This window comes from Hyperolius riggenbachi, chromosome 10 (assembly GCF_040937935.1).
Source record: "Hyperolius riggenbachi isolate aHypRig1 chromosome 10, aHypRig1.pri, whole genome shotgun sequence".
NCBI lineage: Eukaryota > Metazoa > Chordata > Amphibia > Anura > Hyperoliidae > Hyperolius > Hyperolius riggenbachi.
Genome location: NC_090655.1, coordinates 255,186,856 through 255,209,307, shown reverse-complemented (window position 1 = coordinate 255,209,307; position 22,452 = coordinate 255,186,856). Strand labels below are relative to the sequence as shown.

The 22,452-nt window shown below is 43.7% G+C and overlaps 1 protein-coding gene across 1 annotated transcript in view; it reads left to right on the top strand.

Annotated features, from left to right (window-relative positions):
* The window catches only part of LOC137535333 (zinc finger protein 585A-like), a 250,135-nt gene that overhangs the window by 172,879 nt on the left and 54,804 nt on the right, over nucleotides 1-22,452 (top strand). The window contains exons 7-8 of the mRNA XM_068257163.1: nucleotides 15,310-16,620; nucleotides 17,492-17,493. Of these exons, the coding sequence (XP_068113264.1) occupies nucleotides 15,310-16,620; nucleotides 17,492-17,493 (1,313 nt within the window). The remainder of the gene's footprint in view (nucleotides 1-15,309; nucleotides 16,621-17,491; nucleotides 17,494-22,452) is intronic.

Below are 22,452 nucleotides of genomic sequence, written 5' to 3'. Positions count from 1 at the left end.
TAGGGCCAATATAGGGGTAAGTCAATTAACTTATCTATATGTTTTTGGTATGTGGGATGTTGCCCTTGCTGGGATTAGAACTGGGGACCCATCACTGCAAGGGAAGAGTGCTAACCAATACGTCACTGTGCTGCCCACAGTTACGCCATTACTTCCCCAGTATAGTCATATCCCCCCTGTGCCCCCCCCCCCCCCCAGCATTGCCATTATACGTCAATATGTATTGTGTCCCCCCCCCCCCCCCCCCCATCCATTTCTTTCCCAGTATAGCCATGTCTGGCCCCAGTATTTCTTTCTTCCCCACCTCCATAATACGAGGTAGGATTTAAATTGCTTTATAGATAGCTGTCACAGTGTTCTCCAGTCCTCTGCTCCCATTAGCCTCAGTCTCTGCCTCTTCTCTCCTCATATCCTCATCCATCTACCACTACCAGCAATACTGTAACAGTGGGAGGTGGATGTGAGGAGAGAAGGCCAGCTGAAGAGGAGGCAGAGGGAGGACAGGACTGCAGCATGCTGTGAGTATAGTGCACAAATGGCTATAAACCAACTTATTATGCTTTGCTGCGATACTCTGCATGGCCCTACCACCCACAACTGGCAGCAATGGGGAGTGCTGGGGGGAGGGGGGAATCCTGTATTGGCAATTTCACCACAGCTTAAATTATCCTTTTCCTATGTTATATCAAAAGGCAGAAGCATCCTGTACAGATCACATGACCACATCACTGAGGATGGATGAGGACCAGAGTCACATGACTGAGAGGATATTCAACCTCACCCTGGAGATCATCTATCTGCTGACTGGAGAGGTGAGGAGGATCCTGGTTGTCTCTTATCTCTCTTAATGAAACACACAGCCAGTTCTGGGCCAAGGCAGGGAAGGCATTAGCCCCGAGGGCGCACCCATGACCATTCCCTGAGACAAACTATGGGGACACTGGGAAGCCAAGTCACGCTATGAGGGACACTGGGAAGCTGAGACACCCTAAGGGGACACTGGGAACCTGGGACACCCTAAGGGGACACTGGGAACCTGGGACACTCTATGAGGACACTGGGAAGCTAAGGAACACTATGAGGGGCACTGGGAAGCTGGGGCACACTATGAGGGACACTGGGAAGCTAAGACACACTATGGGGACACTGGGAAGCTGGGGCACACTGAGGGGCACTGGGAAGCTGGGGCACACTATGGGGACACTGGGAAGCTGGGGCACACTATGAGGGGCACAGGGAAGCTAAGACACACTATGAGGGGCACTGGGTAGCTGGGACACACTATGAGGGGCACTGAGAAGCTGGGACACACTATGGGGAAGCTGGGACACACTATGGGACACTGGGAATCTGGGGCACACTGAGGGGCACTGGGAAGCTGAGACACTATGAGAGGCACTGGGAAGCTGGGGTACAGTATGAGGGGCACTGGGAAGCTGGGGCACACTATGAGGGGCACTGGGAAGCTAAGGCACACCATGAGGGGCACTAGGAAGCTGGGTTGCACTATGAGGGGCACTGGAAATCTGAGACACACTTTGGGGACACTAGAAAGCTGGGACACACTATTAGGATTCTGGGACACACTATTAGGAGGCTGGGGCACACGATTAGGAGGCTGGGGCACAGTATGGGGACACTAGAATGCTGCTGGGTTGCATTTATGTCCTGGAAAAGGGGGGATTGGAGGTATTAATCTCCAACGTGTAATTGTTCTCTGATACACAGAAAAAGCCCCCCTTGCTGCTGCTTCCATCAGCTGATCTGATTATCTAACTTGGGTAGGGGGCTGCCTAACACAGGGGGCACATCTGGCTAGTTAAACTGGAGAGGGGCCCTGCCATATGCTGGGGGCTTCATCTGGCTAACTTGAGGAGGGGGGCTACCTGTTACTGGGGGCTGATCAGGCTATCTAACTTGGGGAGGGGGGTGCCTAATACTGGGGCTGATCTGGTAATCCAAATACAAAAATGCTTTATTGGCAGGACCAAATACACTTAGCATGGCCAAAACAATAGCATTAGCATGGGAGGGGTTGATTGTGGTATTAAGGGAAGGGTATAGGGGGTTGGAGTATACAGTCCATAAGGGTGTGGAGAATATCAGGGACAGTATAGGGGACTGGAATATATAGTCCATAGGGGGTCTGTCTTTGGGGTGGTATACTCTCTGCAGATACAGTGCCATTGTGTACTCCCTCTGCAGTGATTGGTAGACAGGGAGTTTCTGCGAGTTCTTTATGTCATTCCTCCAGATATCGCACCTTGTAGCTTTCTATAGTCCCTTTTATTTTGGCTTTTGTCAAGCTCTGTTGGTGGTCCTGGCTGGGCCGATGCTTTACTTCAGAGCGCATGGTATGGCCTTGGCCCCCTGGCTCAGCGAGGCTTTATTGTGGTAAGTGCCAGGGCTGCTGCTCTGTATATGTGCCCAGTATGAGAGCGCCCTCTGCTGGCTAGTGAACCATAGTGGGAATCTGCCTAGCTCTGTGATTGGTGTATCCAGAGGGTTCTGGAACTCCTTGGTTGTCTCCTCCATGTCCTTCAGTTTTGTCGCTGTTTGTTTCTGTTCCAGGGTTTGGGCAATTTTCTGGGATGTCTTTGTAGAGGTGCCTGAAGTAGTGGAGCCAGATGTGGCCATTTTGGATGTGAAGAGGGCTTTTCTTGGGCTTTTTGCCGATATGGTTCCAGGTCTCCCAGAATGAGTTGTCCAGGAGGGAGTCCTCCAGCTGTTGGAGTTTGTGGGAGATGTGGCTCTCTTTTCTCCATCTCAGAGTGTCTTTGTGTTTCCTCCTTAGATGGTCGTGGGCTTCCTTAGGTCTCGGTTGTTGGGGTCTCTGTGCTTTTGGTTACAGGCTGCCCTTAGAGAATTACGTAGAGCCTTGCATTCACTGTCAAAACAATTTTGTGACTGTTTATTGGTGGGTCTCTTGATGTTGGTCTACTTGAGGCCAGCTAGTGCTTCCATAGTATATAAGATGTTACTGAAGTCCTTCACTGCATGGCTGACACCTTGTTGGTTTGGTTCATATGAGTTGGTATGAAAGATGTCAGCAGTTCTTGGATTTTGGCTGTGTTGGTCATGTTGGTGTATTCGGTGGCAGACTGTATGGGCTATTTGAAGGATGGTGGCAGCTTGTAGAGCCCGGTCTGACCAGGTTGCTGTGTGGTTGGCTTATCGGTGGATTTCAGGTACAGCAGTATTTGGTTGTGGTCTTACAGGTGCGTTTCAGAGGTGACTGATGGGCATTGATGTTTATGCGGTCCGTGTCTGGGATGGCATAGTCTACCACACTGCTGCCCACGTGGGAGTTCATAGTAAATCTCCCAAGAGAGTCACCCCTGGTCCGCCCATAGGCTGAGGCTCCGGGACAGGTTCAAAAGGGTTTTCCCATCTTTGTTTACTGTCTTGTCATAGCTGTTTTTTGCTGTCTGCATTGATTCCTGGTAATAGCTCTCTCCTTCAAGTGTGTATGTGTTTCCATCAGAGGTCAGGTAGTCCTTCTCTGTGCCTTTTCTAGCATTGAGGTCCCCATAGATGAGCATCCTGCCTTGAAACTGGAACTGGCTGGCTAGCTAAACTGGAGAGGGGACTACCTAATACTTGGTGCTGATCTGGTTATCTAACATTGGGAAGGGGGCTGCTTAATACTGTGGGCTTATCTGGCTTTCTAAACTGGGCAGGGAACTACCTAATACTGGGAGTCTGATCTGGCTATCTATATTGGGGATGGGGGGGCTACCTAATACTGCAGACATATTTGGCTAGCTAAATTTGGGTGGGGGCTACCTAATACTGCAGACATATTTGGCTAGCTAAACTTGGGTGGGGGCTACCTAATACTGAGGGGATTGATCTGGCTATCTAACTTGGGTAGGACGCTGCCTAATAGTGGGGGCTCTTATAGCTATCTAACTTGGGGGGGGGGGGCAGCCTAACACCAAAGGCACATCTGGCTAGTTTAACTGGGGAGGGGCTACCATATACTGGGGGCCAATCTGTCTTTCTAACTTTGGGAGGGGCCCACCTAATACTGGGGGGGGACATTTGGTTAGCTAATCTGAGGAGGGGACTGCCATATACTGGGGAGCTAATCTGGCTGTCTAACTTGGGTAGGGGCACCGCCTTATACTGGGGGCTTCTCTCTTCTATCTAGAGTAGTAGGGGTGTCTCAGCACCCTAGAGGAAAAGAAACAGGAGACAAAAAATGTGAGCCCAATAGTGCAATATGTTTTCCTATACGAGATACCAACAGGTAAGGTAATTGTACTCCTCACAAAGGTGGGGTGCAGAGGAGCAACTGACCACAGGAAGCAGGTGGAGACAACAAACGCGACTCCACTCAGGGTGCTCCAGCCGGACCTGGATATGGTCACTCTCCTTAGTAAAAGTGACAGATTATCACTATAGTTTAAACCATATGTGCTCTGTCTACAGCCGTCCAACAGGGTATGTTGGGGGGTACGTAAAGCACAATTTGGGTAAATAGGTGCCCTAGTATGAATAAATTTGGATTAAAAACAAGATAAAATTTAAAAAGAGGCTCCCTTTGCTGATCGACTATTGCAATTGGCACTGATATTGGCCTGAGGAAGCGGGCTTAGACCCGTGAAATGTGTTGCCTGTGCTAAATAAATATCTCTGTGTGTATACTAAGATCTTGTCATTGAGGTAAGCCACCTTATTTTATTTTTTTTTAAATCCAATATACCTTCTCCCTCCCACCAGAGAGGTTTGTGAATGATGTATAGTGTTTGTGTGTGTGTGGAGGGGGGGGGGGGGGGTAAGGGGTGTGTCGGCGTTAAATTAACTTACCTACGAGGGCTGCTCCATAACCCCATCTCCATGAAGGTGTCCATCTTGCAGAAGTCACTGCCGCACAGCGTCAAAATATAGCGTGGTGCATGCTGGGAAATGTAGAGACATTGACTACCTCTCCCAACATGCAGCAGTGATCAGCAATGCACTGGACTCTTGGCCACTTTAAACTGCAGCCGTGCGGCAATGATATCTGCAAGATAGACTCATACATGGAGACAAAGGAGACCCCACAAGGAGGCATAATTTTAAACCTCCCTTACTGGAAGGTTAATTTTAAATATTTTTTATAAGTGAGGTTTCCTTTAATACTGGGGCTGCATCTGCTACCTACACTGGGGGGGGGGGGGGACTGGAGGGGGGGCACAGCTGGAGGACTCTCCACCTCTAGTGCTGGGGAACCTTGTCCCAGCCCTGCACACAGCTGACTGGAGAGGTTAGAAGGAGTTTGGGAGATCATGTGACATTATTGTTGGTCTTTCTATACAGAGTTTTCCTCCAGTAAAGTCTGGTGATCATGTGACCATCACGGTGCCCCCACCTCAACCCCTGATATCTGAGAGACACAACAAGCAGAAGATTCTGGAAATCACCAGGAAGATGATGGAGCTTCTGACAGGAAAGGTGACCAGTGCTGGGAATTATGGGATATTATCCAGTAACAGCAAGGGGTGTGTCTGGGTAGTGACTGTATTATTGTATGTGTCAGGTTCCTAAAAGCAGTCAGGATGTTACTGTCTGTTTCTCCATGGAGGCGTGTCAGTATATAGAAGGACACAGGGACCTCTACAAGGACACCATGATGGAGAATCAGCCGCCCCTCACATCACCAGGTAAGAGGAGACATTCATGTCTTGTAAAGAACAGTGCAGACCTAAATCCCCCATCATCTGATAAACACATGGAGACAATGTACAGGTGAAAGTCCATTTAGATCACTAATTCAACTTAAAATAGGAAACTAATATATGAAATAGGAACCCTTTGCAGGTGTTTTGGATTTATTTGGATTAATTAGCTGATTAGAGTCTGACACTCTGAGCCTAGGATATTAACATTTTCACAATATTCTAATGGTCTGAGATTTTGGTTTTGGGGCTTTCATGAGCTGTAAGCCATAATAATCAAAATTATAACAAATAAAGGCTTGAAATATATTGCTTTGCATGTAACGAGTCTATTGCATATATTAGTTTCACCCTTTAAGTTGAATAACTGAAATAAATGGAGTTTTGCATAACATTTTAATTTTTTCGAGTTTCAGTTGTATTCAGTCAGTGTGTGTGTTTCCTGCAGATGGATCCAGTAACAGAAACCCACCAGAGAGATGTACAGGTCCTCTTTATGCCCAGGATTGTCAACAGGAAGATCACACCATCCCCCACCATTATCATGTAAGTAAAACTGAGGATCATTAAAGACTCTAAACCATGGCACATTCCTTCTTCCTGTGTACGCTGTTATCTGTGTTCACATTTTACATTATCTCACATTTTGTGCACTTAGGGTGGAAAACTTACACATGTGGTTAAAGAGGAAGAAGAAGAGACATATGTGAGGAGTGATCAGCAGTCTATGGAGGAGGGTGACGTGATGGGGACAAGTAAAGAAGAAGAAGAAGAGACTAATTTGAGGAGTGGTCAGCAGTCTATGGAGGAGGGTGACATGATGAGGACAAGTAAAGAGGAAGAAGAAGAGACATATGTAAGGAGTGATCAGCAGTCTATGGTGGAGGGTGACATGATGAGGACAAGTAAAGAAGAAGAAGAAGAGACATATGTGAGGAGTGATCAGCAGTCTATGGAGGAGGGTGACATGATGAGGACAAGTAAAGAGGAAGAGGAGACATATGTGAGGAGTGATCAGCAGTCTATGGAGGAGGGTGACATGATGAGGACAAGTAAAGAGGAAGAAGAAGAGACGTATGTGAGGAGTGATCAGCAGTCTATGGAGGAGGGTGACATGATGGGGACAAGTAAAAAGGAGGACACTGTTATAGAGAGCAGAACAGGTGAGTAATCAGCAGTAAATATAGAGTAATGTATATTTGTATGGCTGGTATGACTGTCACTGCTTACAGACTGACCATATTAGGGGTTATGCTATGTGCTCATGTTAGATTTTTGCCATCTATAACTATCATTCATGAATATATATGGTGACAGCTTGCTAACAATAGCAGTACAGACACCCTAAGGAAGAGGAAGGTCTCTTTATTCTCTCACACTGGGCTGCCCTCTTTTCCTCTGAGACTTTAGCAGTGGCCTTTTGCTACTGTCAGCAGCGCTGATTGAACAAATAAAGTGTTACATTTCTCCTGTACTTGTTGCTGATGCTCGTATGTCATTGTTCTGCCCACTTAGTGTGATCCCCGGTTTCTTAGCAACCAAGGACACTATAGGGAATTGTCTGCATCTCAGTTCTTCCTGTGTGTCTGACACAGCTGAGATGCACGGCCTTAGGCCCAGAGGTGGGGTACTGTGATGTCCGCTACCTGTGAGTATGCAGCACTGCGTTTAAATACCCAGAAGTATGGCTGTGCAGCGACCCTGCTTAGAAAGAAGCAGCTGCCAGTGTGAAACGGCTGTCAAGCCACTGCCTGACTCCTCCCATCACCTCAGTAGGTCAGGCTTGCTTTAGTGCCATGCACCCACTGCCTGGTTCCTCCCATCACCTTGGGGTGTTAGGCTTGCCTTAGTGTCCTGCACCCACTGCCTGACTCCTCTCATCAGCTCGGTATGTCAGGCTTGCTTTAGTGCCCTGCACCCACTTCCTGACTCCTCCCATCACCTCGGTATGTCAGGCCTGCTTTAGTGCCCTGCACCCACTGCCTGACTCCTCCCATCACCTCGGTATGTCAGGCTTGCTTTAGTGCCCTGCCCCCACTGCCTGACTCCTCTCATCACCTCGGTATGTCAGGCTTGCTTTAGTGCCCTGCACCCACTGCCTGACTCCTCCATCACCTCAGTATGTCGGGCTTGCTTTAGTGCCCAGCACCCACTGCCTGGTTCCTCCCATCACCTTGGGGTGTTAGGCTTGCTTTAGTGTCCTGCACCCACTTCCTGACTCCTCTCATCACCTCGGTATGTCAGGCTTTGCCTTCACATTTCAAAGCAACAGATGTGACATCAGCAGTGCCAGGTGTTTGGTGATCTCTTTCTGTGCCAATGGCAGATCATGGAGTCAGCGGAAAAGCGCTTGTTCCTGGCCAGGAGTATTTCTATAATCCAGCATTTATAATTGCTCTGCTATCCAACCACTGGGACGGAGAAGGAATCGGTAAAGCTCAGTTCTCACAAAGCTTGCAGCCGCCAATGGACCTGTCAGTGGATCCTGTGCTAAGCATGATCTGATTAGTGATGACCTGCAGTTCACATCAGTGGACAGTTCACAGCAAACATTTGCCATTGGTATTTACCGCAAAGCTTATGTGAAGTTTGTGTTCACCCCATACTTTAACATGGAGCCATATTTTGACCCTTCACCCTCAAGTCAGGTGAGGCAGGACAGCCAATTAAGCATTCTTACCATATTGGCCACACCCCCATAAAAGAAACAAACCTGGCAGCCATGTTACAGTCAGACTGGAGTCAGTGTAGGGAGAGCTGTGCTGGTGATTGAGGGTCAGAGAGATAGCTTGCTGACACTGTTCTGTGTTATTCAGTGCTGTGTAGCTGCTTCCATAGGTGTTCTGCTCCTTGCAGTTCACCAACTAGGGACTCCAAGTCCTTTAGATGACTGATCCTGCTGTTATTTTTGTAGTTGTTTTATATATGTTTTATTTGTATGTATATATATATATATGAATCAGAATCTTTATTATCGCCAAGCAGGACTGGGTCGTGCCCGGAATTGGGCTTGGCACATACAGGGTACTGATACAGGATATAGATACAGATACAGGACAAAACAAGCAGTCAGGAAGGAACACATTTGCAGAGAGAGACAATGTAGCATAAGTAACAACACAAATAACACGCAAAAAAACAACCAAAAGAAAGTCGGCTTGAGCTAGAGCGCCTTCTATCTATGTGTAGAGTGCCTCCGTGCTGGCATGGTGTTTGGTGTGGGTATGGGCAGTTACGTGGAGAGAGTTCAGAAAGTTGACAGCCGAGGGAAAGAAACTGTTTTTATGCCTTGAGGTCTTGGTGAAGATGGACCGGAACCGGAGTCTCCGGCTCGAGGGGAGTTGTCTAAAGAAGCGGTGGCCTGGGTGCGAGGGGTCGTTGGTGATCTTTAATGCTCTGGAGTACAGCCTGGAATGGTAAAGGAGGTCCAGAGAGGGAAGGGATCTCCCGATGATCCTCTCTGCTGATCTGATGACCCTCTGCAGTTTGAGTCTGATGATGGCAGAGGAGCTGGCGTACCAAACCAGGATGGAAGAGCATAGGACAGATTCTATTGTAGCGGAGTGGAAGTTTGTCAGAAGTTTTTGGGCCATACCAAACTTTTTTAGTTGGCGGAGAAAGAAAAGTCTCTGTTGGGCTTTCCTCTGTGTGACGGCAGTGTTGGCCTTCCACTTCAGGTATATATATATATATATATATATATATATATATATATATATATATATATATATATATATATATATATATATATATATATATATATATATATATATATATATATATATATATATATATACTGTATATATATATATATATATATATATACTGTATATGTGTATATATTGTATTAGGTTGCCCGGGTATGTATTTGGCTGGTGTTGGCTCTGCATACTTTTTCTAACCCTAACACACAATTACTCACTGACCAAGTTTGTGAGCTTTGCGGTCTTTGGTATCAATAATTTGCATTGAAATGAAAAAATCTGATTGGCTGTTTGTGGCTCCACACCCTTTTCTGAATTTGAACCCCAGTCACCCAATAACCAACTGTACCAGGGTTGAGGCCTGTGCCATTAACAGTGCAAGAATGGTAGCAATTAAATATTCCCCTTGAAAAGCAATAGGTGAAGTTTGATTCACTTTTGTAGGCTCCACCCACTTTTCTGAATATTAATCCCAGTCACCCAGAGACCAACTGTGCAAAGTTTAAAAACCCTGCCATTAACAGTGTAAGAATGGCTGCAGTTTACATTTTCCCAGTGAAATTTGTATTTGTCTCCACCCACTGATGGCACGGCGTTGCCCGTGTATGTATTTGACTAGTGTTGGCTCTGCCCACTTTCTAACGCACAATCACTCAATGACCAAGTTTGTGAGCTTTGGGGTTTTTGGCATCAATAATTTGTATATTCCCATAGAAATTAAACAAATCAGATGGGCTGTTTGTGGCTTCACCCCCTCTCCAGCATTTGAACCCCAGTCACCCAATGACCAACTGTAGCAGGTTTGAGGCATCTGTTATTAACAGTGTAAAAATGGCAGCAATTTAAATATTCCACTTGAAAATCAACAGGGGAATTTTGATTGGCTATTATAGGCTCCACCCACTTCCCTGAATATTACTCTGTCACTCAGTGACCATCTGGGCAAAGTTTGGGAACCCTGCCATAAACAGTGTAAGAAGGGCTGCAGTTTACACTATCCCAGTGAAATTTGTTTTTGGCTCCGCCCACTTTTTGTAACCTGTCCTGGACACAAAGTCACTACTCAATGACCAAGTTTGTGAGCTTTGGGGTCCTTGGCATCAATAATTTGTATTTTCCCATGAAATTAAACAAATCTGATTCACTGTTTGTGGCTCTGTCCCCTTTTCTGAATTTGAACCCCAGTAACCCAATGACCAACTGTACCAGATTTGAGGCTTGTGCCATTAACAGTGCAAGAATAGCAGCAATTTTAATATTCTCCTTGAAAAGCGACATGTGATTTTTGATTGGCATTTTTAGGTTCCACCCACTTTTCTGAATATTAGTCCCAGTCACCCAGTAACCAGCTATGCTAAGTTTGAGAACCCTGCCATTAACAGTGAAGAAGGGCTGCAGTTTACAATTTCCCAGAAAAATCTGTTTTTAACTCCACCCACTTTTTGTAAACTGGACACACAGTCACTACGCAATGACCAAGTTTGTGAGCTTTTGGGTTCCTGGCATCAAAATTGTGGTAATGGAAGCAGTTTATCCAGCGAAGAAATCTGGCTGTTTTTGGCTCCGCCCCTTTACTGAATGTGACCCCAGACACTTAACGACCGACTGTAGCAGGTTTGAGGCCTTTGCCATAACAGTGTAAGAATGGCTGCAGTTTCAATATTCCCCTTGAAAATCAAAACGTGAATTTTGATTGGCTGCTGTCGGCTTCACCCACTTTCCTGAATATTAGTCCCAGTCACCCAGTCGCCAACTGTGTGACGTTTGAGAACCCTGCCAATAACAGAATGGCTGAAATCAATCTAACAAATCTGATTGGCTGTTTGTGGCTCCACCCCTTTAATGAATTTGGACCCCAGTCACCCAATGACTGACTGTATCAGGTTTGAGGCCTCTGCCATTAACAGTGTAAGAATGGTAGCAATGTGAATATTCTCCTTGAAAATCAATAGGTAAATTTTGATTGGCTGTTGTAGGCTCCACCCACATTTCTGAATATTCATCCCAGTCACCCAGTGGTCAATTGTGTAAAGCTTGAGAACCCTGCCATGTTAAAAATTTAGTTGGCACTGCCCACTTTTTCTAACCTTGACATACAGTCAATCAAGTTTATCAGCTTTGGGGTCCTTGGTATCAATACTTTGTATATTCCCATTGAAAAATAAACAAATCTTATTGGCTGTTTGTGGCTCTGCCCCCTTTCTGAATTTGGGCCCTAGTCACCCAGTGACCAACTGTACCAGGTTTGAGGCATCTGCTTTTAACAGTATAAGAGAATGGTAGCAGCTTAAATATTCCCTTTGAAAATCAAAATGTGAATTTTTATTTGCTGTTGTAGGCTCCACCCACCTTCCAAAATCTTAATTTCATTCACCCAATGACCAACTGTGCAAAGTTTGAGAACCCTGCCATTAACGATGTAAGAATGGCTGCAGTTTATATTTTCCCAGTAAAAGTTGTTTTTGGCTCCGCCCACTTTTTGTAACTATGACACACAGTCACTCAATGACCACGTTTGTGAGCTTTCAGGTTCCTGGCATAAAAAATGTGTGAATGGAAGCAGTTTATCCACCAAGCAAATCTGTTTAGCTGTTTGTGGCTCCACCCTTTAGTGAATTTGGACCCCAGTCACCCAATGACGACTGTAGCAAGTTTAAAGCCTCTGCCATTAACAGTGTAAGAATAGCAGCAGTTTAAATATTCCCCTTGAAAATGAATAGGTGAATTTTGATTGGCTGTTGTAGGCTCCACCCATTTTCTTGAATCTTAATCGCATTCACCCAGTGACCAACTGTGTCAAGTTTGAGAACCCTGCGATTAACAGTCTAAGAATGGCCGCAGTTTACATTTTCCCATTTAAAATGAACGGCTGAAATTTGATTGGCTGTTTTATGCTCCGCCCACTTTTCCTGGATTTGTAACCTCGGTCACCAAGTGACCAACTGTGCCAAGTGTGGGGACTCTGGCTTGATTACTGTGAGAATGGCAGCCTTTTACATTTTTTCCATTGACTTGAATGGGTGAAATCTGAATTGCTGTTTGTAGCTCCGCCCAGGTGTGCAGGGGGGACGTGAGACCCCCAGAACCTATCATCCCAGGTAGTAAGGGATCTGTGTACCAAGTTTCGTTCAAATCGGTCAAGCCGTTTTCGAGTGATTGCGGCACATACACACATACATACATACATACATAAACACACATACATCCGATTTTAAATATATAGATAGTGTAGTGTGTGGCTGTGTCACTGTTACAGCCTGTTGCTATATTAAAATAGAGTGATTGAGTGACCGTGTTGTACTTTAAAAATTGTGTCACCTGAGATTATCACACAAAGTGTTTCACATCACTGATGATTTTATAGTGCAGTGTTAGGCCCATTGAACAAAGTAAAGGAGAAGTCTGGCACTGTCACTTTTGATGAGCTGAAGGAACAAGCAATCATGAGAAGTAATTATCCCATCTAGGCGGTTCTGTGTGCAGGGGGGGGGGGGGGGGGTGTTATGTCAAGGGCTGGGACTTGAACTGCTGGACTGAAAGTTGTGTTTTCAAGTGAAATGCACTTAATGGCTGCCCCCAGCACCACTCATTGTGCAACTTTTTACCCCAGAAGAAGCTAGGTGTCACCCTGGGAGATGGTGTTAGTCCGTCACCCACTGGCGCCCCCTGTCTACACCCCCTCAGCACACAGAACCGCCCGGATGAGATGAGTACTTTTCATCATTGCTCATGATTGCTTGTTCCTTCAGACCATAAAGTGACAGTGCCAGACTTTTCCTCTACTTTGTTTGTTCATTTGGGCTGTTCTCTGTTGTCTTGTGCACGTCGCCAGGTCCTGTAGCATATGCAGCATTGTGACACGTGATTAACCAATATGTCCAGTATCCGAGTGCCTACCAGTTCTCTTCTCTATACCCAGTGTTAGGCCCACACTGCACAAGCAGCATGTTTTGTGACTGCAGTGTACTTTAAAAAAGAAGCATTTGCCAAATATTTAAAGCCTCTGCTACAGTGGCTGCAAATAACACATTTTAGGCAGGTAAACACAGCGGCCATCCTAAAAAAAAAACTTAATTTGAAAAATATAGACCCAAAATGCAGTTTGAAATAAAGCCTCTGTGTAAAATACATATTTTGAGGAATGCTGTCCCACTGCCCGGGTTTATGGACAGTTTTGACACCTTTTTAATAGCAATTGTAGCTGAAAATATGCCCTGAAGGTTTTTGAAGTTCACCTGCCATTAAAGGCAATAAAGTCCCGTGTGAGCGTTTGGCTTGTGAACATTTACGGAAATGTTTGTGAATAGTCCCCGATCGTTCATTCACGATCCATCACTAGTTTGGAGATGTATGCTGTGTCCATTGCAGTGACATAGATGGCCACAACAACAATGGAAAGTCACAGCACATGTTACATCACATCCGCTGTGACTGTCCTCCTGTTACTCCAGCTCACATTTACACATTAGCCAGCAAGCTCATGGTGACTCAGAACTCCTAGGAGTGTGTAAGGGGCAAAAAGGACCAAAAAGCCCTCTTACTAAAATGCTATGCTAAACAGAAATGTACCTTCTCAAAACAGAAGATATTTGTGATTAGATTAATTGTAATTGGATTGAGCATTTGAGCTATCCCACAATGCACCACTGCTGAATATGCAAATCATCTATTTGTTGTCCCTGAAAGCAAAAACAAGCTGACACATCATTGCATTCCAGCAGTTCTGCAGGTGTGCTTAGCTTTCATGGTCAACAAAGGTACAATTTGCATGTTCAGCAGTGATGCATTGTGGGAGACCTCATACGCTGACACAAACATGAAAAATAATAAAAACCTTCTGTTTTGAGAAGGCAAATTTATGTTCCAGGTCAAATGTGAACCAGCCTAAGAGCTTCTTATGGTAGAACCTGCGTCACATGATTACAAAAATAAGGTTTTCTTTAAAGCGGATATAAATCCCGGCATTCACAAGCATGTAAAAGGGTGTCACACAGGTACAGAGGAGAGGTTTGTTACAAAGTTGGAGGTAGTTTCCCAAGTTTTGCAGGGGGATGTCCAGTGATTTCTAGTCACACCCTTTCCCCTCTCCTACTGATCTCCTGTCCAATAGGAGCTGCAGTGAGCAGCAGTTTGGTTCCTTATTAGACAGACGGATGGGGGGAGAGATTTAGCTATATTGGATATCAAGGAGTATATATGGATGTATTTATACAGCTACAGAAGTATTAGTGGTTTGGGGTCTCCATGAAGTAAATAGCTATTTCCTCTACCTCGCAGCTCCTATAATGTATGTTGTGTAATGTCACAATATCTTTATTTGCACAAATGGGAACAAGAATTTGCACAATGGTAATAAGAATGTGTAAGTGACACCACATTGCTCTACAAACATACAGAGATTTCTTGCTATAAGTACATATAGGTGTGTTGTCACAGGAGTAACACATTGCTTCCATTGTCTCATCAATCTGTACAATCTACTGCTTGTCAATGTGTGGCCAATGCTTTATGTGTAGGGAGGTCAATGAGATGCAAGAAACTCTATACTTGTATGCAAATGTAATGCAAATTGTATGAAGTTAATCACATTTCCCAGGTAATTCATTTCATTGTCCAAATTTTAAGATAGAGAAATTTTGCATGCAAAGCAAAGTTATTGTCATGTGCTTGGCCGCCTGTAATGAGCACAACCTTCTGCAGTTCTCTGTCAGGCTGATAACTAGCGATGGTCAGTGACATGCCAATAACTCTGAGATGGTGCAAATTATATGCTTATGATAATTATATCCACGTTACACAGATGCTGCATCTGGCCTATTTCCAATCTGCATCATCTTTGCATCAACTTGGAATTATCAGCAGCTCGCTGACCATCGCTAATGATAATTGTTCTTCCACTCAGAATTCTCTAACAGGAAGTGATGATGTTTCTCTATTTGCAGCACGGAGTCCCGGCATCAGGAACCTCTCAGAGACTCGTCTCGCTGTATCCACAGGCTGTACAACGGATGATGATGTCACTGGACAAGTGTTTCCTGCAGATATCCTGGTTACCCCAAATATTCCCCCTGACTCTCCTAGCCTGTCTAACCCTGAGGGGCCCCATACCCAGCACAGCTCTTTTACTGCTGGAGGGTCTTATTCCTTTTCCACATGTGGGAAAGGTTTTGTACAGAAATCACATAAGAGATCTCACACTGGTGAGAAGGCATATTCATGTGCTGAGTGTGGGAAATGTTTTGGACATAAAGGAACCTTTGTAAGACATGAGAGATCTCACACTGGTGAGAAGCCCTTTTCATGTGCTGAGTGTGGGAAATGTTTTGGACTCAAAGGAAACCTTGTCCAACATGAGAGATCTCACACTGGCGAGAAGCCCTATTCATGTGCTGAATGTGGGAAATGTTTTGGTGTTAAATCACACCTTCTCAGACATGAGAGATCTCACACTGGCGAGAAGCCCTTTTCATGTACTGAGTGTGGGAAATGTTTTGGACAGAAAGCAAACCTTGTATTACATGAGAGATGTCACACTGGTGAGATGCCCTATTCATGTGCTGAGTGTGGGAAATGTTTTGGACATAAAAGTCACTTTGTCAGACATGCAAGATCTCACACAGGTGAGAAGCCCTATACATGTGCTGAGTGTGGGAAATGTTTTGGAGATAAGGGAAGCCTTGTCAAACATGAGAGATATCACACTGGTGAGAAGCCCTATTCATGTGCTGAGTGTGGGAAATGCTTTGGTGTTAAATCACACCTTGTCAGACATGAGAGATCTCACACTGGTGAGAAGCCCTTTTCATGTGCTGAGTGTGGGAAATGTTTTGGACAGAAAGCAAACCTTGTCCAACATGAGAGATCTCACACTGGCGAGAAGCCTTATTCATGTGCTGAGTGTGGGAAATGTTTTGGTGTTAAATCACACCTTGTCCAACATGAGCGATCTCACAGTGGTGAGAAGCCCTATTCGTGTGCTGAGTGTGGGAAATGTTTTGGGCAGAAAGGACACCTTTTAATACATGAGCGATCTCACACTGGTGAGAAACCCTTTGCATGTGCTGAGTGTGGTAAATGTTTTGGACATAAAGGAAACCTTGTATCACATGAGAGATCTCACACTGGTGAGAAGCCCTATTCATGTGCTGAGTGTGGGAAATGTTTTGGACAGAAAGCAAACCTTGTATCACATGAGAGATCTCACACCGGTGAGAAGCCCTATTCATGTGCTGAGTGTGGGAAATGTTTTAAGCGTAAATCAATGCTTGTGAAACATGAGATGTCACACTAATGAGAAGCCCTATTCATGTGCTGAGTGTGGGAAACGTCTTGAGTGTAAATCACTGCTTGTGAGACATTTGTGTTGAGTGTGGGAAATGTTTTGGCCATAAGTGTTCTTTTCCAATGTTTATTTTACTTCTTGCAAAGCACACATGGCAGCATTCTTACACTGAATCCTGAGGACTCTTTCATGCTGCTCAGTGCATTGGATTGTTGCTGCTCTTTGACTGTCTGTATCAGACTCCTTCATCCCCTCCAGCAGTTGCAGCATTTGCAGGCGTTTGTAAGCGTTGGTCCCTAGCGTAGGTCAGGCATTTTCCAGGCTGTGGCATTGGCTGGTTGAACGCTCTGCGCTTGTGGCAATTTTTTCGATCTAGGTGTTCTATGGCAAATGTCAAACATCCTGCACAGTGTTGGGCTGCAAGCACAACCCCCACCTGTGGACGTTGGGCCCCCATACCACCCTCATGGAGTCTGTTTATGACCGTTTTAGCAGACACATGCACATTTGTGGCCCGCTGGAGGTCATTTAGCAGGGCTCTGGCAGTGCTCCTCCTGTTCCTCCTTGCACAAAGGTGGAGGTAGTGGTCCTGCTGCTGGGTTGTTGCCCTCCTACAGCCTCCTCCATGTCTCCTGATATACTGGCCTGTCTCCTGGTAGCACCTCCATGCTCTGGACACAATGCTGACAGACACAGCAAACCTTCTTGCCACAGCTCACATTAATGTGCCATCCTGGATGAGCTGCACTACCGGAGCCACTTGTTTATGCTACCACTAGAGTGAAAGCACCTCCAGCATTCCAAAGTGATCAAAACATCAGCCAGAAAGCCTAGGAGCTGAGAAGTGGTGTGTGGTCACCACCTGCAGAACCGCTCCTTTATTGGGGATGTCTGGCTAATTGCCTAGAATTTCCATTTGTTGTCTGTTCCATTTGCACAAAGTCATGTGACATTTGCAATCAGTGTTGCTGCCTAAGTGGACAGTATGATTTCACAGAAGTGTGATTGACTTGGAGTTACGCGGGGTCAGGAACCTGTTTGGCTGAGAGAGCCATAAATGCTGCATATTTTAAAATGTAATTCTGTGAGAGCCATACAATATGTTCCAAACTGGCACAGTGCGCATGCGTAGCAGAAAGCCATGTTGCTATGATGTGTATACAGTTGATCTGCCGGGCAGTGGAAGTGTCAGACACATCTTCAGCTTCTTTTGGGTTTCAGCAGCACCTGCAATTTCCCCAAGAGCCAGACAGGAGAAATACTGACTAACAGCTTGTACAATTAGCTAGCTGAATTGGGGGTTGATTCACTTTGTAGGACAAGATCCCCACAGTTTGGCCCAATAGGGTGCCTGTCAAGTGACAGGCAGCCTATTGAGCCAATCAAAGTGTGGGGATCTCATCCTGCAAAGCCACTGGACCTGATAGGATCCAGGGTGCGACAATGGGACAGAGCTGTGGTGTCGGAGTTGGAAGCGGGAGCAATTTTTGGGTACCGGAGTCGGTGTGTGGAGACGGGAAAAAATGCACCGACTCCTAATGAATTTAAACTGTAATTAAAATTAAAATATGATAAAATGTTCTATTTCTCAGATAATATTCATCATAAATAATTTATACATACAGTAATAGATCTGCTTAGTACACAAAAATGAAATAAACCAATCAAAAAATAGTTACTTGTGCTGCTTCAATAAAGCAGTCCCCGTATTTTTAAGGTCAGATATACATATGAGTGTGACTGTATACAGTATATGATGTGTACACAGGAATCTTATATATATATATATATATATATATATATATATATATATATATATATATATATATATATATATATATATATATATATATATATATATATATATATATATATATATATATATATATATACAGTACTAAATAACATCTATGCTGTAAGAATAAAGCCTGATGTGTAGCCGTTTCACTAATAGATGGTCAATGAGATGGAAATAATTCTGCGCTGATGCTGGTTTATGCAAATGTATGCACTCCCTTTGTTCATGAAATCAAATAATTCCCACAGCCAGGAGCGTTCTGCAGCTGCGCAATAGTGCTGTGCAGGTGTAGTACGCTCCCGGCGGCGTAATGTGCACTGCGCCCGACTGACTCAAGTACCTGGACCCATAGCAGAAGATCCAGGTGACGGAGGAGGACAGCGAGGGACTGATTAGCCTGAAGGGGGCTGGAGGAAGCCCCAGGTATGTATAAAACTTTCCTCTTTCTCAGGTCTACTTTAAGTTACACAGTAGTACTATACTCTACATATGCACTCTCCACAGAGCTGCAGGGAATCCACTGAGAATGTTGTGCACATTGAACACAGAAGAGTTGTCTATCACCCATAAACCTGGTTCAGATTGTGCATGAAGAATGTGTAATAGAGGAAGAATCTCCTCATTCCCCTGCAGAGTACCTGCACATCACTCTTACATGTACCCACAGTTACATTGCCTACGGCCTGATTCATGTTCAGATTGTGCATGAAGAATGTGTAATAGGGGAAGAATCTCCTTATTCCCCTGCAGAGAACCTGCACATCACTCTTACATGTACCCACAGTTACATTGCCTAGGGCCTGATCCATGCTCAGATTGTGCATGAAGAATGTGTAATAGGGGAAGAATCTCCTTATTCCCCTGCAGAGAACCTGCACATCACTCTTACATGTACCCACAGTTACATTGCCTAGGGCCTGATCCATGTTCAGATTGTGCATGAAGAATGTGTAATAGGGGAAGAATCTCCTTATTCCCCTGCAGAGAACCTGCACATCACTCTTACATGTACCCACAGTTACATTGCCTAGGGCCTGATCCATGTTCATATTGTGCATGAAGAATGTGTAATAGAGGAAGAATCTCCTTATTCCCCTGCAGAGTACCTGCACATCACTCTTACATGTACCCACAGTCACATTACTTTGGGTGTTAAATAGGGGTTTTCTGTTTGTTTAAAAACAAAATCTTTGGAGACCAAGAGAAATCATTCAAAAGATGTGGTTGTTTAATTCATCATTATTGACTTCCATAAATGTTTAAAAATCAATAAGGTTACGGGTAGTTACATGGAAATCAGTTACAAACATAAAAAAACAAAATGATTAAATTGCTGTGGAAACTGTATGTATATGAAGGCTATTGTTGATGTCCTCTGAATGAATGAATGAATTGCACTTTCCCGCCTGAGCAGGATTTTATATATGAAATGGGATGGACCTAAAATGTACCACTATTCTATCTTCTGATTGGTCTGATTAAATAATGCTGAATTTCTATTCGTTGACCACTAATCCTAGCTGCTATAGTTTAACTATTCAGCTTTGCAAACTCACATGGTCAAACTGGTTCAAACCAGGACATCTATTGTCCTTTGTTCTGCTATGGCCAGAGAGATAATGAGAGACAGCTGCTTGGCCATAGCTCTGGTTACACTGTGGAGATGATTGGCATTTACATCCCAAGCGAGGGGGTATTCTACAGACATTATGGACAAAGTCTTATGTTGAAATGGAGCATTGACATTTCACCATTCAACCCCTGTTCCCCTCATACTTCCAAATGGAAGATTGCTTTTCAATCAGGTTTACCAATGTCGCATATACAATTGATCCATAGTTTTGATATCTCAATAGACTGAATTAAATATATCGACAAACATGGAATTCTACACATGGCTGGGCCCTAGTCACATGCAGAAACCAAATTCGTCATATTTATATGACATTCGATTAAAATCTCAAAACACCCAACATATAACATCCCCCTGTTTATAGAAGTTAAATCCTTTATTAAAATTACTTTCACTTCTATAAATACATTTTTGTATAATTTTATCATTATCAAAAATGTAGTTAAATTGTAACAAAATCATATTCTATCATCTTTAACTGATAATTACATTTAAACTTTGCTACCTCTAATTTTTAGATAAACTAATAACAATCCCTTAATTCTAATCATTTCAATTTTTCACTCATCCTATTCGGGAAATTTATTAATTTATGTATAACAATATATTATATAGAGAAACCGTTAACTTTTGGTTAAATTAATTGCATTTATATGCTTCTCTATGTAATATAACTTCTCCATACATCCCTTATGAATGAACTCAAAGAGGGAAAAAATCTTTTAACTACTCCCTTGCTGGACTTAACAGCAAACCTTCTTTGTTTCTCATGTGTAATTGGATCAGTGTGTGTTAACCCTTTCATTTGTTATTGTGCAGAAACCTTTACATTTGACAAAAATGGTAGATTCTTCTTAAAATTAAACCAATACCCTTAAACTAAACATACAAGCATGACGACAAATCTAAACTTTGAATGACATGATGCTGATGCAATTTATATAATAATATCTTCCCATCATCTGATTTAATTTGACATGATTATGCTATCTATCTAGCCCTTTGCTTTCTGACTAGCCGTATTATCTTCAAATCAGATTTCAAAATTTTTTAATGCAACCCATTAATTATAGAATCAGTGATTTTTGCACCATCTAAAATTACTTCATAATGATTCCATCAAATTTGCAAAATAACTTTGCATGCAGATATATTATGGAAACCCTCTCTATCAAAAATATCAATTTCCAAACAATAATCATAAATCTACCTTATTTTTTTTTTCAAAAAATGATTGGCTCTATATGTTAATAAATTGTAAAAAAAAAAAAAAAAATTCCTTCACAGAACCTTTTTTTGTTCTTACCAATATTTTTCCCTAAACTTTTCACTATTTTATGAAAAACATCACATATAACCTCACCCTGTTCTGTAACATAAACAAAACATAAACAATTGAATTGAGCATAAAATCAAAACAAAAATTCTACTTCATATGTATCAACTATGTTGTATGTGTTTAGAGATATTAGATTTCACTTCTCCAGATCAGTTCAGTGTAACTCCGTTTATGTATAGTCTTATCAATTGCGCTCCCCTCTTCACACCCTCCACTCTATATAACAAGGCTTGCTGCAACTCAAAATGATGCCACATGTACACCTTATCAATTAAAACAATACTTATAGAGTGCGCTGCCCCTTCCCACTGTTCAATAGTACAAACAGTTCTCTTTAATGCGTCCTTCACTATCCACCATCCAATTCCAGATGCTCGAAGGGATTTTTCCGTTATTGGCACAGTTCATATGCAAAAAAAGAAGGAACAAAGACAGGGAATCATAGTGCGATCCTTTTTGGATTTAGAAACATGTAGGGACCATCACCCTATGGGTTCCGATTGTGCAGCTTCTATTAAGGGATCACCTCTATATCCGTGACCAATGACCAACAAGTGGCACGCTCACCTTACTGCAAGGCTGCCCAGCCCCACAGACAGCAACCGCGCTTAAAAGGTTAAACCAACTTCTTTCCAACGATCAGTGGTACATCCAATCTCAAACAAAGCAATAAGACAATATCATAGTGCAATAATGTTTACACAATGACTCCGTACATTCAGTCAATAGCACCTATATGTCTCCTGCTCACCCTTTCCTACTGCTGCCCACATTCACAGACAGCTGTCCACGTTTTATGGGTGTGCAGTCATTAGCCTCCTTGCTCTGGGTTATAGTCCACTTCCACAGTCTAATGACAGGATACCAGGCATATATCTACAAACTAAAAGGCTTCCAATAGTGTAAAATCCACGATTTATTGTATAAAATGTAAGAGTTGTACTCACAAACATCAAAGTAAAAAGCGCTTTGTATAGTTAAAACACTCAGAGGACGTCTCCTCCTGCTGCTGGTCGCTTCCCTTCCAGGCTCC